The 17899-nt window shown below is 45.9% G+C and overlaps 1 protein-coding gene across 4 annotated transcripts in view; it reads right to left on the reverse strand.

Annotated features, from left to right (window-relative positions):
- The window catches only part of HSD3B7 (hydroxy-delta-5-steroid dehydrogenase, 3 beta- and steroid delta-isomerase 7), a 544661-nt gene that overhangs the window by 216816 nt on the left and 309946 nt on the right, over positions 1 to 17899 (reverse strand). For 3 of the 4 annotated variants that reach the window (XM_069651922.1, XM_069651923.1, XM_069651924.1), the window contains exon 3: positions 14229 to 14388. The exons of the other annotated variant lie outside the window; for it this stretch is intronic. In XM_069651922.1, coding sequence (XP_069508023.1) covers positions 14229 to 14388 — 160 coding nt within the window. The remainder of the gene's footprint in view (positions 1 to 14228; positions 14389 to 17899) is intronic. 4 annotated transcript variants of the gene reach the window in all.

Consider the following 17899-nt stretch of genomic DNA (forward strand, 5'->3'; position numbering starts at 1 on the left):
GTGACCATCTTGGCTCCTCCAGATATCCAAATTTTAATGGAAAATTCATGTTGGACCAGAGTTTCAATGTTAGGAGAACACAGTTTAAACCTTTACTGAATACAATTTATGAAAGAACTAATTGGGGGCACCATTGGATTTTCAAAGTGTTCATACTCTGGGTATATGGAATTATGGTGTGCTAAGCGAAGCATTAGGGACTTTACAAAAGGAAAGTGTGTGTACACAATCTGCAATGCGTGCCAAGGACAACTTAATGGACAATGTCAGGGGGTGTTCTTAGTGCCATATTAGATATAACACATTTAAAGGCATGCACTGCAACAATACATAGTTCTGAAGTCCCAACCAACCCTCATTTAGAGAGTTGCACTGCCTGTTCGATCCTATGCTTTACTAATAAATCGTGAGTTTGCTGCATTAACCACCAACGTGTTCAGAAATTCCAATGAGGCCACGAGGTGCTCTGCTAAACAGGACATGAGTGTTCCCTCTGGGACACTGTGTGCTTATAATAGATGTTGATGGACTTGTCTGTATCGGGTTTTAGAAACAGCGCGTTTCCTTCCTTAAGGTTGAGGTGAAAAAGTACTTTACGCAAAGACAAGCCTTCACAATACCCAGTGGCCTTCTTACAATTCTTGCTTTGTGTGAGTGAGCCAACAAGCAAGTGGGGCAATCTGTGCGTAGAGCAACACTGCAAGCTAACGGCGTCTAGATAAAACAGAAAGCTCCATGTATATGCACTTCGAATTCTCCCAGGTTAGTGGACTGGAGAACAGAAAGAAGCGATCTGCCCAAGGTCACACAATGGTGGTGGTTGGGGAAGCCAAGACTGGAATACACATCTCCTATTTCCAAATTATGGAACATGTCCATGTCTCCTTGTTCTAAATTATAAAACATCACATCGTTCTCTAACAATAACAAGTGTTAGGCATTATTTGACTGAATGAAATGCTTTTCGTTAACGAGGGTGAATTTGCAATGGCTTTACAATGAACTAGCATGTAGTTATTGTTAAACCTAGTAAGACCAAATGGTTTACTAAAAAATGAAATTAGCTAATGCAAAGGAGTTTCAGTATGTATGCTTCTATGTTACACGAAGAACCTGGTAAACTGTGCAACTTGTATTTTAGTGTTCTGCAAGGAAACGAAAGACAGAATGTTAACTGAAAATCACATGAGATGTTTAGTATAGGAATGAAAGCTATCATTTATTATTTAAGTGTTATTAGAAATAAAAGTCAAATAAATAGCACATTTCTGCAACATGAAATACAATATCTCAAGTACCTTTTTTATGTACTGTGAGCCCAAATGTGAACTTTGGGTCCCCTAAACCTTAAGTTTATGGAAGGATCTGTTTATGGAAGGATCGGCTTTCTTGAGACCAGGAATGCAAGTGTCATTTTTACATTTTTTTTTAAACAGGCCCATTGTCCCTCCCTGTGATTAAGGCATCAAAGAAGCGAATGCCACAGCTGTGAATACCCAGGACAAAGGCCTATGTGTAAAGTATGAAAACAAATAAAAGGTAAAATGCATTCCAAAGTGAGGATTTTCTCAGTCCTATTTTTTTTTAGCTAAGCTGGAATGTCACTGTGGCAAGCGAGTGATGAATGCATGGACATTCAGTAATGGCAACTTGAAAGAAGCAGATATCTACAAAAACCTTGAAAATCCAACCTAGCTGAGCAAGAAGGCCTCGTGCAGAATGTGTTGCTCCATTTAGTCAGCCTATTCAAAGGGCTTTTTGTTCACAGCAATAGATGTTTCTGTTGATACTAGGACCCTGGTAATTTCAGCCAAACAGTAACATTTGCCCCGAAAAAATGCATTTTAATTGAACAATGGGAAATACATTATTGGTTCTAGTTTTTGAACGCCTTGTTCGATTTAAAAAACGGGGATAGATTTGAATTCCGCAGAACACCACACATTACATGCATCTAAAAAGGAAAAGGATCTATTAAAATGTATCATTAGTGCATTTGTTTCTTTTAATAACTCGAATGCACGCAAGCATGATAACAAAGAATGTTGGATTCAGAATAGTATCATGAAAGTAAATATATAATTCATATTAACATCATTTGAACATGTTCATCCTGGGAATTACAAGGAAAATAAATATTTCAGCTCAAATTTGATATTACTTTCCTAAGGAGAGGGCTATCTCATAGCTAGCACATCCGCTTATAACAAACAAAATTAAATATACATTCTTCTCGGCTTCCCTGTAGTGAGAGTGCTAACCTTTGCTTTCTGGACTACAGCGTCCATCAGGCAAAGCGGTGACTGTGGTACAGTGAAGATGCCCTTTGAACCACTTCCAGGCTATTTACTTTCATCAGGACGCTGAAGCCACTTGATTCTTCTCTGCTTCCCTGTAGTGAGAGTGCTCACCTTTGCTTTCCGGACTACAGCATCCATCACTCAAAGCAGTGAATGTGGGGCTGTGAAGACGCCCTTTGAACCGCTTCCACGCTAGCGTACAAATGCATCACTGTCACGCCGTCAGGGGTACGCGGGGATAGGTGTGTCACAGGCAATAGGTCTCCTGCAATGGACAACGCAACGAGGAGCGATACAGGGGCCTACGATCCAGAAGACGCTGAGCTGCTCTGTGCAGTGGAGTTGGTGGAGTTCAGACAAGATGGCGCCGTTCCACAGAACAATGAGGTTGTGACTTCAGAACACCTTCACGACAGTTAGGTCTGGAGGATGGCCCTAGAAGTCCAGCTAACATGGCTTAACTTTTTCCAGATCAGAGAGGATCCTAATCCTTTGTTGGAGGCAGTCCGCTCGGAGTTGGTGGCTGAGCTATCGGCCTCAGTGTCATGTCTGGGCTCAGAGACTATTGAGCTCACTGTAGAATCTATTCAGCTCGGGCAGGATCAATGGACGGCTGTGAATGATTGAAATGCCTTGTCTTTCCCTATGCCTGGCACACCCCAGCTCGCTTCCTCCCCTATTCTAACTATCGAGCGTGGTGTGGGTGCACCTGGGGAGAATGCATCTGATGAGCAGTCTTGGTACCAGTCAAGTGACCCTCATAAAGGAGTGAGTGCTAGTGATGCATTGGCGGATCCGCAAAAATGGCCGCGGCAAATGATCGTGGCAATCACGATGGACATTCATGACTCCCCACTTTGGCCCCTAGAATTCACCACCATTCCTTCTAAAGTGAATGCTCAGGAAACATTGTGTGCTACTGTGAGGGGGTGGGGGTAGTTGGATCAGAGGTGGCGGCGGGGCGGTGTTGACTGCCTTCGGGATGGGAACACTAGTTATATCAGTGACGATAGGTGTTACTCGACTAACATGTTTTGTATTTTGGAGAAGCTCTTCACGGCTCTGATGGACAAATGTGGTAATCTTGCTGTTGTGGCTGATCTACTTAGCACTATCATTGTTTGTTTGTTTATTAATTTGTAATGCGCACCGGGCGCTTAGGTGACTGGGCACCACAGCATACAAGGTGGTGATCATGCGGCTGCAACACAGAGAGCCTATTGTAAACCTACACAAACATGTTTGAGGCTTGGCACAGAATGGTGGGGTTGGCATGAAAGAAAAACCAAAAGAGTAGTCAGGAAGGCAATCCTGTACGGTGACTCTAGGAAAAACATAAAATGCCTGGAGTGTTCCTGTGGGAACAAACGTGTTGTTTTCCCTGAACGCGTGGGGGATGGCATGGTTAATAAGACGGGTGGTGAAACCATAGTCCTGACGGACTCTCCTGGGATAGCGCGGAGAGAGTCGGCAGTGTGGCTAATATCTCATTTACCATTGGGGAAGGTGGGGCTCATGCTCGTGGGGGTCCCCAAGATGCGAGGATGGAGTCAAGAACCCTGTGGGTATTAGGAGACGTAACAAACAAAAAACTGAGGTCCATCGTGTGGGTAGTGACATTGTGGAGGCGGGTGGCATTGATCTACCTCAGGTTGTTTGAGGGAGGGAAGGGGTAATCAATGACACCCAACCTATTAGTGGAACTAGTGACGGCTGCACCTATATTACAGCCCCCCAAAAAATGGTTCTAAATGTTCATCTCGACAAAAAAAGAAACAGTGGCGAAATAAGGAATGAGCCAATGAAACACTAAATTATGTGGAGTGGCTGTTCTGTCTTCCAGGGAAAGGGGAGCATCCCAAACAGATAACTGTCTCTTCACAAACACCTACAGTTGAACGGCCAACACAGTATCAACTTCAAAACAAAGGCATGTAAGACACTGGCTATTATCAGGAAACATTTCCTCTGCCCCCCCCCTCCCCTGCACTTGCGCGATCTCAATGTCACTTGGCCTAGTAAGATTGTTGTCTCTGTCTTCCCTCTGTTCCACTCCCTTGCCTTGTCGTGCCTTGAAACACTTGTGTATAGGCGCGTTATAAAAGCCATATCATATCATCATATCGTATCATATCATATAGAGTACTCAAGGTTAGCAGTGTGTTTGGCTCACCGGATGTACTCTATATTAACAGAACTAGGAGCTTGGACCTCATACTAAGGGTAATCCCATTATGCTGCATCCGCATTGTGGATATTCGGGAGGACTCCAGTCGCGTGACCTCCTACATCCACTTTAATGGGGAGGATGTTATTGATTATATTGTACACCACGAAGCTGCTCTTATGAAACAGGACTAGGATTGTGTGGCATTCAATATTGAGGAGCCTCTGGAACATGGGGGTTACGGGACACAATTCCCGAGTAGGCGAGATGAAGTTTGGACTGACGGTCAGGATGTACATCAGGGCTCAAGCAATAGGGTTGTTCAATCTGGACACTTACAAACGACAAATGCGGCTGACACAAAGCCGTCACTAGTAAGCAAAGGCCCGGGAGTATCTCTGCATGGGAATGGGGGGGGGGGGTGATGACTGTTGGGAGTGGCTGTTGGAAATGCTACAGCAGAAAATGGCCTCTCGGTCATAATTAAGATCATGTTTGTTGTCCTGGAACACTAGGGGATTTAACCACTTTTTTGAACAGGAGGGACTATTCGAGGCAGTTGAGGGCTTTTCTCTCCTTGCCTTACAGGACACTTGGCATACGATGCTGCTGTGAGTTGACAGATGGAATATCATCATTCGGCTTGCCGGTCAGGGTCCCAGCGGCAGCCCCAAAGATGGTCTCCACTTGGGTGTTAAATGTCCCATGCAATGAATTGAGATTAGCGGTTACTCCAACTAATTAATGGCGGCCAGCGTCACCTTGGCCCACAAGGATGTACAGGACGGGGGAATCTTGGAAAGGAGTTCATGGTTATTACTGTCTATGATCCACCTTCGGGACTGGAGCACAGTAAGATTCTAAAGGAAATAGAATCCGCATTGACTAACATTGGGGCCTCCATCCCTATACTACTCTGTGGTGACTTAAATGCAAAGATTCTGAGTGACTGTTTGGTGCCCGGAGGTGACCTAGAGCAGAGATCTGCCCTGTGTCTAACTGGGAGACTAAGACATAAATGAAACGAGGTCTGAGTTGGGCTAGCTTGCTATACTCTTTTACTCTAATGGTGAAGGGCAATCGTTCCTCAGACATGCCTCTGCAGTGCACCTGGTCTTCGCAGGGGAGTTCTAGCATCATTGACTATGTACTTATCTTGCAATTATCCACTCTGGTTACTGATTTGTAGGTAGCACACACACAGAAATGAGCGTGACCATCTGCCTCTCATTGTGAATCTTGATGGAGCTTGTTATATATGATATGATATGTTAAGGCATTTATAACGCGCCTATACATTAAGTGTTTCAAGGCGCGACGAGGCAAGGGAGGGGAAACAGAGGGAAGACAGAGACAACGACCCTACTAGGCCAGGTGGCATTGAGATCGCGCAAGTGCAGGGGAGGGGGAAAAGTGCAGGGGCAAGGGGAGGGGCGGTGCAGTACATAGGATAGCAGTAAGATGGAGCACAAGGTATGCTCATGGTCAATAATCAACAGAACCGCATTACATCTTCCGCTAAAAATCTTATACTGGAGGGTAATGACGCCAAGGACATTCTTACGAAATTCACTTCTGATTGCCACTTTCTCACAGCTGCTCTGGCAATGGGTGCCATGGCAAACTTGGAGATCACTGGGTATGAGAATTGTGTGGAGGTTATTGCTAGTAGCATTGGACAAAAAAAAGAGAAGGCTCCAGAATAACGGGGTTAATATCATTAGGCATGTACATCGCCGTGAGTGTCATTCGCCTTTTTCTCATGCCCAAATAGTCAGAAAGATCCGAAGCGATTATCGCTTATCGCTGAAAAGGCATAAATATGCCCTTTGAGTGTGACAAATGGCAGCGATTAGTACACAGCACCTTAGACAATGATACAAGAAACTTTTGGGGGATTATTAACGCCACTAAAGATTATGGTGCGGTTGTGTGTGATCTACTGTAGGCCGCAGGGGTTGCACACGTCGAGGCTATGCTAGGCATTCCCTCCACTTCAACGCTGTTGATTTTAACCCACAAGGCTCACATGTTGAGGTTCATCCCCCACTCTAAAAGCTTCCAACTTGAACCTACTTGGCGCGCGATGGGAGTACCGCTTAGAGTAGCCTGAGCAATATAAAATCATTGGGACTTGCAAATCCTCAAGCGCTCCAGGCCCCAATGGCCTGTGTAATCAACTAATAAAAGAGGGCCTGACAGTTTTCGGCTTGATTAGCGAGGCTCAGCAACTTCCCGCAACCTGGAAGCAAAGCACTATAGTAGCAGTATTTAAAAAAACTGTAGGCTTGATCCACGTAGCTACAGACTTCTGGCGATGCTTGACGCTCTGGCTCAAATCTTTGCTAGGGTTCTATTGATGGAGCATAATAGCTGGATCATGGCCAATGACATCATTCTGTTTGTATTTTTATTTTATTGAATGTATATAGCCCTTTAATCCAAAGTGCTTTACATGAGAACAAGAAAAAATACAACAAGCATAAAATGGCATTTGAATCACAACTCGAAAACAGTATTAGGAACAATTTACAATATTGCTGATGTGAGGAGGGAGTGGAGAGGGACAGAGGTGTGAGAGGGAAAGGGAGGAGTTAGTGGAGGTGGAAGGGAAGTAAGAGGGAAGGCTAGAAGGTGTGAGGAGGAAACAGGCTTTAGAAGGGGATCCAACACCACCCTTAATTGGCTCGCTGTTATTACCATTATTGAGCAGGGCTGGTTAATACGTTAATATGGAAGCAAACTAGTATGTGGCCTTTGTCGATTACAGTGCAGCCATCAATACGGTTGACAGGAACCATATTGTCAGCTGTGGTTGAAGCTATCAAACTAGAACATACCACAGGGTCTGCTTAGAATGATCATTGCCTTACATGAAGACACAAAAGTAAGAGTACGTATGAATCACACAGGTTCGGTGACCAAGTGGATTAACACGAACACAGGCCACAAACAGGGCTGTATACATGTCCCTACACTATCTGTACTTGGAAGACCTAGGTGAGGGAATCACGAATCCTGTTTCCATACCGCCTTCACTGGGCAAGATCGGCACCCAGTGGCTTGCTTACGCCGATGATTTGCCCTCCTAGACTCGACACCCAGGGGATTGCAAGCTGTTTTGCACAGGCCACGTGAATATTCGATTCTTAATTCTTTGTAAATGAAGACCAATAAAACCAACATCATGGTGTTTTCGCTGAATAGAAGTAATGCCAAGACCTATGCCACCTGGGGTTGGAAGCTAAATGGTGAACACATATAGAGGGTGGGCACCTACAAATACCTGGGAGTTACATTGGACACTAAACCTGATGGCAAAGCTCACTTACGACAGGTCCAGTTAAAGATCACCCAGGTCACTGGAGCTATAAAATCCTTTTATTTGAAGGCTGAAAGATACTCTGTTGGGGTAATTATCAGGCTGTATCTGATGTAAATCCTACCTATAATCTGGCATGTGGTGGAGCTGTGGGGACTTAAGTTGATTTTGCACCTAGCTCTATTGCAAAAGGTCGCGCTGAGGAGGCTGCTGCGCTTGAATAAAAACACTGGCTGAGTTTTTTATGCTAGAATTTGACATCATGCTCATCTCTGCCAAGACATACTTTAGATGTTTACGAACCTTCTGGAAAATTAAGACAGCTACCCCAGGAACTCTACAGTGCCACTTAAGGGGCGCCCTGGTGGACAAGAATGTCCATATGAAAAATAGTCTTTCGAGTAAGATTGAAGATACTTCATGTCTGTGGCTTAATCAGGGCTCTGAAGATTGTATGGGATGTCCTACACAGGCTACTGGTAAAGTCTTCGCAAAATTCTACTTACTCACAGCAGGGAACAAAATCTAGTAAACCTAGCAAGTAAAACTACTGCAGAATAGTCTGTGTTGTATAACATGGGACACACAGGGTCACCTACATATATGAATCATTTTCTTGGTAATAGTGCTGTCTGGTCCTAATTTGAGAAACAAATTCAATGGGGTGCCCACTCTGGAAAATACTGGTATATACTCCCGGGGAAGACATTGTTGTCATCTATGTGGGGTTAACGCCATTGAATCTGACAAACACGTGTTATTAGGCTGCACTGCTCTAGCTGATATAAAGGGTAAGCGCCTAGTGCCTATGGACTTACGTGAATGATGGAATATTTCACAAATTTGGTATACATTGATGAGTGGGACTAACAAAGTGTGCATTCTTCACATGTTGAGGATCTGGAGAGCAATCGAGGATATGCAACCCAACAACAAGAAAAACAAATATCTCAGTAAAAATTTGATATGATAGTCCAAAGGAGAGGATTACCTCATGGCTAACACGTCCCCTTATAACAGAAAATTAAAAGAAGTGAAGAGGAGGATCTGAGTGGGTGTGAGTAAGTGAAGAGAACCTATCACAGGCTGTATTTAATCCAAAATTTCTCCATTAAATGATGCTGCATGGGTAGAGTTTGCTGTGTATTTCTATTCAAACGCATAGGAAGAAATCACTGTTTTGGGGAAGCAAAAAAGGAAGCAAGCCTGTTCAGCAGGAGAAAAGTGAACTGGGGCTTTACCTGGATGTAGCTGATTGAAAATCTCCCAAAGAAGGCTTTTTCCAGAGGGGATTGAATGCAGAGGTTTTTTTCCAAGACAGAACCATATTACCTGAGAGGGACATTGAAAAGAAGAGCCTACCTAGTGGTGATGCCGGGAGCCGGTTGATGTACATACCTGTTTTGGTGCTTTGAAAGACAAACCGGATGCAAGTATAATAATCCCAGAGCATTTACATAAGTGCCCCAAAATAAATGTAATCTCATATTGCTAGTAAAAGTATTTTGGTGGCACCCTGTTTACAAGCTATGTTATTGAAAGGGGAAATATAGTACTAGAGGAATGTATTTTGTGGTTTATAACTAAAATTGAAACCTTGTGTAGTTTCAACATATAAGGCTTTTCTCTAGCAATTTGAGATCTCTAATAGCCTTAGACACCCTGGATTGAAATGTGGCTTGATGAGCCTTTGTGATTGGTGTTCACCATAGCCAAGAAACTAAATGAACACATTGAACTAGAGTGTTCACAGAGCATAGTGAGGGGCATACTTGCTACTGTTCCCGCATTCCAAAAAGAGAACAAAGTCCTGAACCCAAGCATTTAAAATAATGATATTCCTCATGTTAAAACATGTTTGTTCCTGTGCCCAAGCTATGAACCAAAAGTGTACACAATGTCCAACGTTTGAAAATGAATCAGTCCTAGACCATGAACATATGTTGAGCTTACATTTTTCTTTGAAGCCAATACTGGATGAAGGCTTCAGAGAATTCGAAGTAAATTGCTTTGTTTCAAGCTTTATTCAAATGACTGGTTTATTTTTGACTCGCACCCTGGGAAGGGTGCTAAGCCAACAAGATGACATTAAACATGGACGGATACTGCTAGTGTCCGCCCATGTTCTACCAGCCACTTGCGCCCCTCCTACGGGTGCTGCCAAGTTTTTTGCCACATCAGCCCCCATCCCAGATCCCCTTTCCACCCAGCCCACCCACCCTTCCCCCCCCCTGCCTGACTGACTTACCTGCTCCCGCTGGGCTTCCGGCTCTGGCAATTGTTCCCTTGTCCATGCCATGCAGTAGAAAGATAAAAACCACCTGATCCCCTTGCTTCTCACTGTGGGGGCAGCCGTCTTATTTTTCTTTTTTTATGAAAGGAAATGGATCCCTTCTCCCTACAAAAATGAACTTTAACACTATTCCCAACCAAAAAGGAGCCCTGGGATGTGAATAGCAATCAACCCCTTTGTAGGAGCATACAGGGCCAGTAATGCGGTTCGCTCGGGCCTACCTACACTCTGACTGGGTGGCCATTTCCGGCCATGTACGCCCCCGGATGCGGGGGTGATAGCGATACTCAGACAACCAGTGACCATTTGTATGTTTGCATTGCAGAATATATTATTCTATTGCCTGAATTAGTCATTCTTGTTTGTTTTTCTATGTAGGACTGTTTCTGCGAATTGGAATGAAAACATCAGCGAGACAACAGCAAACCGGTTGCATTTTCTTTTCTGTACGCGTGATGCCTGTGTTCAATTAAAGAATGCGCGTGACTTCCACAGCATGGAAAGTTAGGGGGCCATCTGCAATTTCTTGACTTACTATTTTAAGAGAAAGCAGAATGTTCACCTTAAAAACTGCCTGTTTCTTGTCCCAGATTTTGCGATGGCATGGCTGTGATTTTGCATCAGGGATATTGCTCCGTAAAATGAAACACTAATAATGTAAATATGTTCCACATAGGCCATTACAAAGGTCCGCACAAACATAAACTGTCAGAACAAGAACGTTCAACGACAGCTCTGACTCCCACATACATATAATTACTATGCAGTCCATTGGGTCCAAATAACTCAAGATCCTTAACATATTTACCCTAAGCACAGAAGGCAATATATCTTTCAGCAAACTCCCCCCACCCACCAAATGCTGATGTCTGTCTTTTCAGTTTTGGCTATTAGTCACACCTTTAAGATGAAACTATTGCATTAGATTACAGCTAGGGAGAAATGGTGGGTGATCAGATTTTTTAAATAAAAAAACGGGATGGGGCACTGACATAGAAGTAAGACTACAGTTTCGACACATAGGACTCCAATGAAACAGTAGTCCTACTTCTATATCGGCGGCCTTTTTCGCACAAAGTACGTGAAAGTGCGTGTTCATTGAAATCTCAAAGCTCTCATTGGAGGAGAGAAGTCATGGTGGAAGGGGGAGGGCACGAACTGCAAGCGAAACGCAAGCATTTCATGAACTCCCCCTGACCGATTTCATCATTTGTTCGAGAGTCACCAGCAAAAACGGGGACAATAAATAGCAAGCCATCTACAAATCCCGGGACAGGTTTCAAAACTCAAAAAAGCCTAGGGACGCTGGGACCGAGGGCAAAATACCGGGATGGTCCCAGCAAAACCAGGACGTCTGGTCACTCTAGTGAAATGGCATATGAGAAGGGATACACAGCTTGTAGGTGTTTGGTGATTTACCCGCCAACTGTATGCCTATGGCCTTTCCCACCCACTTCCTGCCTCTCCCCACACAAAACAAATCCTGCTGGGATCTGCTTTATCAAGCCTTACGAATCAAAGTGCCTGCCAGTGTTTTTTTAAAGCAATCTTTTGAAAGATAATGATTTAATTGGAGCTGTAAAGGCGCTAGTGGTGTAAAAAAAATGTCTTGCCCAGGTCTGCTTTCAGCCACTAGATTTATAAGCACTATGAGTGTCCTTGACTGAAGTCTTGTAAAGCGAAGCACTGGCAAAGTCAACAGTGTTGGCTTGTGTATATGAATTAGGCATGTGCCAGGCACTGGTATTATATGCCCAGGTACTCTCACCATTTTGCAACGGCTACCACCAATTGTCTATTATTACCACTATGGCAGTGCCTGACAAATGCCTTTCTCATGCCAACACAAAAGCCAAAAGCACTGGCATTGCCAATGCTTGTTTTGTCATGTATTTCAAAGGCCCGTGGCATACAAAAGATCTTCCCCTGGGGTAGCCAAGCGTCAAGTCAACAGGTGCAGTGCCCTCAATAAATGATTATTTATTATTTATGGAGCAGCAGTGCAGTTTATCAAACCCTTCTGACTGGAGCTTTCAGTAGAGTGCACACTTCTCGGAATCACCGCTAGCGGGTCCCAATTTTAGCATCAAGTTTCGAGAAGGCAGGGTGAGGGAAGGCGCTGGGCCTGGGTCACATACTTTAGCCGAGTGTGGAAGCCAGAGTTGGAGCCCAGGTTTCCTGGTTCAACAGTCTGAACCGGAAGCGATGGAGTGTACTGCCAAAGTGCAATCTTTCATTTTACGCCCATACATAAGTCGCTCTGCACAGTAATCTTTCACTAACTACACTTCAAAAAACACTGCGAGCGCTTACGCAGCAAGTCCCCTCTCAGGTTACAGGGCTGCAGGCGCCATCAGTGTCGCTTCCACTGGCCGGTGGGCAGCTTCATACAGTCCCCCGATTGCAGCATATTTCTCAGCTCTTCACTGGCGACCAGTAGAAACCATGGCCAACGCTAAGGGGTTCCATGTTCTTTTGCCTTCTCCTTCACTACCACTCTGACCCCCAAACATCTCCACACCCCCTTTTTACCCCTTACCCCACCACTATATATACAACATTGAAAGTAATTCAAAGTAATGTCTCCGAAGTAAATCACTTCGAAGTAATTTTGTGCGTTTAAACAACAGGATACCATTTAAGGCCCGATAATGTTCTTAACAAATGAAAATGAGAAGCACTTTCCAGCCCATCCGTTGCGGCGAGCTTCAGACACATTTTCTGGCAATGTCTAGATTCAAAAGAAGGAAAACAGGAGGTAAAGCTCAGCCGGTTGAGTGCTCGCTGCTGCGATCTGAGCGTGATCTGCAGGTCGCAGGTTCGAATCCCGGCCAGGCCAACTCAGCCTTTCATCCTTCCGAGGTCGATAAATGAGTACCAATTTCGGTTGGGTGACATTGTATGTAAATATGTGCTCTGTAAAGCGCTTTGGATTAAGGCGCTACATAAATGACACATGATCATTATCGGTGGTGGAGCAAACTGGCAGGTCAACTCCGGCTGGGGGGCCTTTAGCCTCTTTCAGAAGACAGCATTATCCACCTTCTCCCACTTGCGCCCCCCCCCCACCCCAGGCTGGGGCAGAATCCAGCTTCCTGCTATAGCGACCCCGCTGACATTTCCAGCGCAAGGAGCAGGGGTGCCGGCCACGCGCGAGCTCCAGAGCCCAAGCACCCGCCCCCAAACCCCCGCGAAACCAATCTCTAACACGGTTAATAACCCTTTCAATACCACTGCCCTAAAACCTGGGCAGCGGCACCACCCAGCAGTAAATTCACAAGTTGGCTCCTCTGGCCAGGGGGCCACAGTCCATGGTGACAAGTGTGCTCTGCAAAACCAAATAACATACCATGCCATGGCGAGGGGTTGCCAATACACGGCTAAAAAAAAAAAACAGCCAGTGCTTGTGCGGTCAAAGGCGGCCAGACAAGGAGAGCAAACTGTGGAAGAGTGCACCCCTACTTCCATTAACAACCTCTGCTAATATTGGGGATCTTGCAGGGACTTGTCAACCTTGTTACAGCTTTGCCGGATCTGAGACCCGCCCCACTTAAGGGTTATATGAGAGTTTACCGACCACAATTACAGAGTGGTACATTTCATTGCGGGCAAAGCACTGAAAAACACCAACATTGTTATTAGCCCCCCGATTTTCCACCATTATAAAGCCACCCCAACCCCATCCCGAAGTATTTTAACCGCTTACCCAACTCCCCGTTATATATTTATTTAATTTGTTCGGAGTTTTCCAGGGTTATTGTCCGCTCTGTTACGTACCATTCTGTAATGTTTGCAATACAATGACTGGATACCCACTTAAGAAGCCGGCTGACTGCTTGTGTCTCTTTGGTAGGATTTCCCTTATCATTTTCTATTTTGCTGGCCTTTCCTTAAAAGTAAGTCAGGCAACTTCTCCAGATTTACGATTGACTTTGCCTCCTCATGAGAAACGCCTTCTGGTGTTCGAGCCATAGGCTGGTCTGTGTCCCTGTAGCCACAATGCCCGCGCAACATTGGGGGCATCCATCAAGACAATGAAACACTCTGCCTTCCATTAACGACTGACCCCAAATAGACCAGCATAGCCTGTGAGCGTATCGCGCCGAGCGCTGCGTCCCCAGGTCTGGGGACAGTCTTCAGTCTTACCTGTGCCCAGTTGCCTCATGCTGTCATCAAGGTATAGGTCAAAGACGCGCACCTCAGCCACATCGCCATCGGAACGCTCTACCAGCATCTTCACCAGGTGCCAGCCCAGGAACCCACAGCCGCCCGTCACCAGGTACACTTTACCACGGACAGTCGCCATCTGCAGGGGTGAGAGAAGGACGGGGTGTTAGGTATGCCGAGGGGGGCACAAGCATGAGATCCTATATCAGAAAGAAACCCTACACAAGTCTGGGCTACCCTACAGCTCCAGACACACAGGCTCCAGCCAGTCTCCAGCAGAAATATACCAAAATGTCGCCTCCATAACTCTGACTGCAGAAAATTCTGACTTTTTTTCCCCCAGGGTATGGGAGGGTGTATGGAATATAATACAAGTATGGGGGGATATTGTGGGGGTCTCCCCCCGCATATATATGTGGTGTAAAGGAAATTGAAATAAATAAATAAAACGCCTGCATTTTCGGCCGTTGGACTTCTGGGGGTCGCAGTAATCACGTAGATCCGTCTCCAGCAGTCACCCTGGCTTTTCTTAGAAACATTGCTCGAAAGCTAGGCCATTGCCCTCGGGCCTTCTTCTGCTAGCAAACATCGCTCTGCAGCAACGCCAGAAGAGTTTGAAGCATTGGAGCTGCGGTCGTTCTTGTGTCAGTGTTTGTGTTGTTTTTGGGGAAGGTTGTGTTTTCAGTGCCTGTTTTGTAAGGGGTTTAATTTAGCTGCTTGAATAATTCGCTGCTGCCAATATTTCTTCAGTAGCCTCTCAAGCACAGTGTTGTGGCGTGGAGGTACTGGGCTTTCAGTCGCAGGCAGAGGCGTTGCTGGGGGCGGGTGGGGGCTGAGGAGGCTATAGCCCCGGTTCTTTGGGTTGTTGCCCCGAATCGAAGCTCAGGTGCTACAATCAAAATGCTAGCTAGCCCCGAGTCCCGCCGCCAGTCCAGACATTAGCTTAGCCCCAGATCTCTTCCAGACCTAGCAACACCCCTGTGACTCGCAGGGGTACGTGGGCACTGAACTATATATAGATTCGATATTATCTTTTTGTTGTGCAGAGAGAAAAAAGCAAAACAACCTGTCCATAAATACTGTATGGGCCGGTTTTCTTTGTTCTTTGCTCTTCTGACCGGCTGGTTTCTTTTTCCTTGATTTCATCTGGAGTGTTGATTTCTGCAGGCCCAGAGCTACTGTGTTACAGTGGCAGGGAGAGGGTGCGCAGTTACTCTGTTACAATTCTGTGTCAGTTCTGACACTGGCCCAGTGTATCAAACATACACACTATCTTGAACACTAGGTGCCACAGTCCCAAAACTTGCGACAAAAAAAGGAACAGCCCAATTCATAAAGACGCGCACATTCAGATGCCCTTTCTCCCTCCCCCGGCGTGCATTTCACAGGCGTTTCTGGGCATTTAAAAGCGCGTCCCGAATTCACAAACGGTCCATCTTGGTGAAATGCGCTCCCAGCAAGCACGTCCTTGCCGAGAGCAGCCTGTTATACATTATGCAAGGGGGATGGACGGCGTATCTTTGCTCCGCTCGCCAGTCCCTTCTGAGATGCACAGGTCACCTTTGAGAATAAGGTGACCTGCACATTTCAGCCAGGAGCGCAAATGAAAAAAGTGAATGCTCTGCGCTTTTCTTCATTTGCGCTCCTTTTTGGAGTTTCTGCCCGCAAGACTTCTACCTTCAGCTACCCAGAGTAATACGCTGCATGTAGTTCACGGGTTACGGTATCAATCATCGGGGAAAGATCAGTGATCGAAGCGAGCAGGAACGGCCGGGCGCGGTGTTCCACTACTTTATTTTTTACAGTTTACAGCCCCAATACTTTTTACAACCATGTTCAGCATTCGGGAACCGTTCTTTATGAAGCTAAAGCACATTTCTCCACCTGGATATCAGTTACAGCTACAATGATGTCTATTCAACTTAATTGGCTGTCAACCTGCATGACTGCAAATCTTGAATGTGTTGCGCGTTGCTCCTTTCCTACTGTGTCCCCCACCGGAGTCACAGTTTCACTACTTTTTTGGTACACTTCTATCACAGGGTAAGATGCAGAGAGGACACACCCTCACGCACACACACCCTCACACGCACACACACTTTCTGACTTTTCACTTTCTGAGACTGATAAAGAGAGGGTTAGTAATAGCCCCCGTTTTCTTAGTGGGCTTCAAAGGCTGCAGGCACACACTAAAGTTACCACTAAATGACACAGGTGTACGGCAACACCCAGGGGCCTTGTCATGTACAGCGGTACCACAGAGAGACGCGCGAGGGAGTATGGCAAGCGGATGTGCTAGGGAACCCGGATATGGCTGCAAGATTTACTGCGACAGCTGGGCACTTGCTCCATTTGGTCGGGGCAGGAGGCAGAGCCTGTGTCCACCCAAACAACATTGATACAATTGGTAAAGATGACCGGAGGCTGTGAGTTTTTGCAGTGGAGCTGTGCCTCAGCCCGATACGCTCACGGTACCCACAGTGTAATAGATCGCCTCAGGCAGGAGGTGCAGAAACCCGAAAGACTACCACATAGTCCCCTTTTTGACATGGCTTCCGGGTTTCGAAAGGGCGTCAGTCAGAGTTGCACAGGTTGGGCAACCGCGTAGGGGAAGGCGAAACAATGAAATGAGTCCGACGTCTGGTGTGCAAGCCGGGCGCAGACAAAGGAAGCGCTTTCAAGGGGGTCACCTACGTGTCACGAAGACATGGCCTGCAACAGCACATGCTGGATACCGGTGTGGCATCGGGCACCTCCTTATGCGCAAACACCTGCTGTTCGAGGCCAGGCGCATGTCAACTTTCAGACTTTGCAAATAGTGACAGTGTGCAACAGTTCCAGCTAGGGCTGGCCTTATGCAAGGCAAACTGTGTGTTCGTCCAGGGCGTGAATGCCAGTGAGCACCTGGAGCTGCCAGACCTTCTCTCATTCATTAGCCCACAGCCAATTAGATGGCTCCTGGTGCAGAGCGTGTGTAGCAGCCTGAATGCTGCACCTCTACGCCATTCTCATGCCAGCCCCTCCCCTCAGCAGCTGCCTACACAACCTTTAGCACAACTCAAAGATGTGTGTGGTGAAGGTGCTCATTTAATTAAAACAAGAATTGACAAAGCCAATCATTTGGGCTGTTTATTTTTTTTAAACGTTTTCTGAGTTCATGCACACAGCCACGCTTAGGTTTATGTGGAGTCGAAAGCGTAAGAAGTGTGGGGACGGTGTAGGATAAATGAATAGGAATGTGATTTGCTGACAGGTGAACATTCTCTGTGTGACTCAGTTGGAATTGGTTGCCACTGCGGTTCATTGTAATGGAAGAGTCCCAGATGTCCAAGGTTTGACAGAATTGTGTTTTTGTTTTGATATGCATGTTTTATTCGAACACCATGCTTTTTTTGTGTTACATACTTTAATGGCTTAGATTATTGACACACACCTAGAATGGCCTAGCTTTACACACTGTGGCAGAAGAAAATGCATTTATATTTTCACAGAGAAAGAGGATACTGAGCGATCGCTAGGGGGCGCAGAGGAGGCAGATGGGCAGGGTAACATCAGAGCAAGTGAGAAAGGAGAGAACATGTGTTAGAGAAGATCAGGGAGTATCAAAAAGAGGAACCGGGAAGCGGAGGGAGTGGCCAGAACAGCTCCCC

The sequence above is a fragment of the Ambystoma mexicanum genome, chromosome 3p (assembly GCF_040938575.1).
Source record: "Ambystoma mexicanum isolate Mex_15411 chromosome 3p, UKY_AmexF1_1, whole genome shotgun sequence".
Lineage (NCBI taxonomy): Eukaryota > Metazoa > Chordata > Amphibia > Caudata > Ambystomatidae > Ambystoma > Ambystoma mexicanum.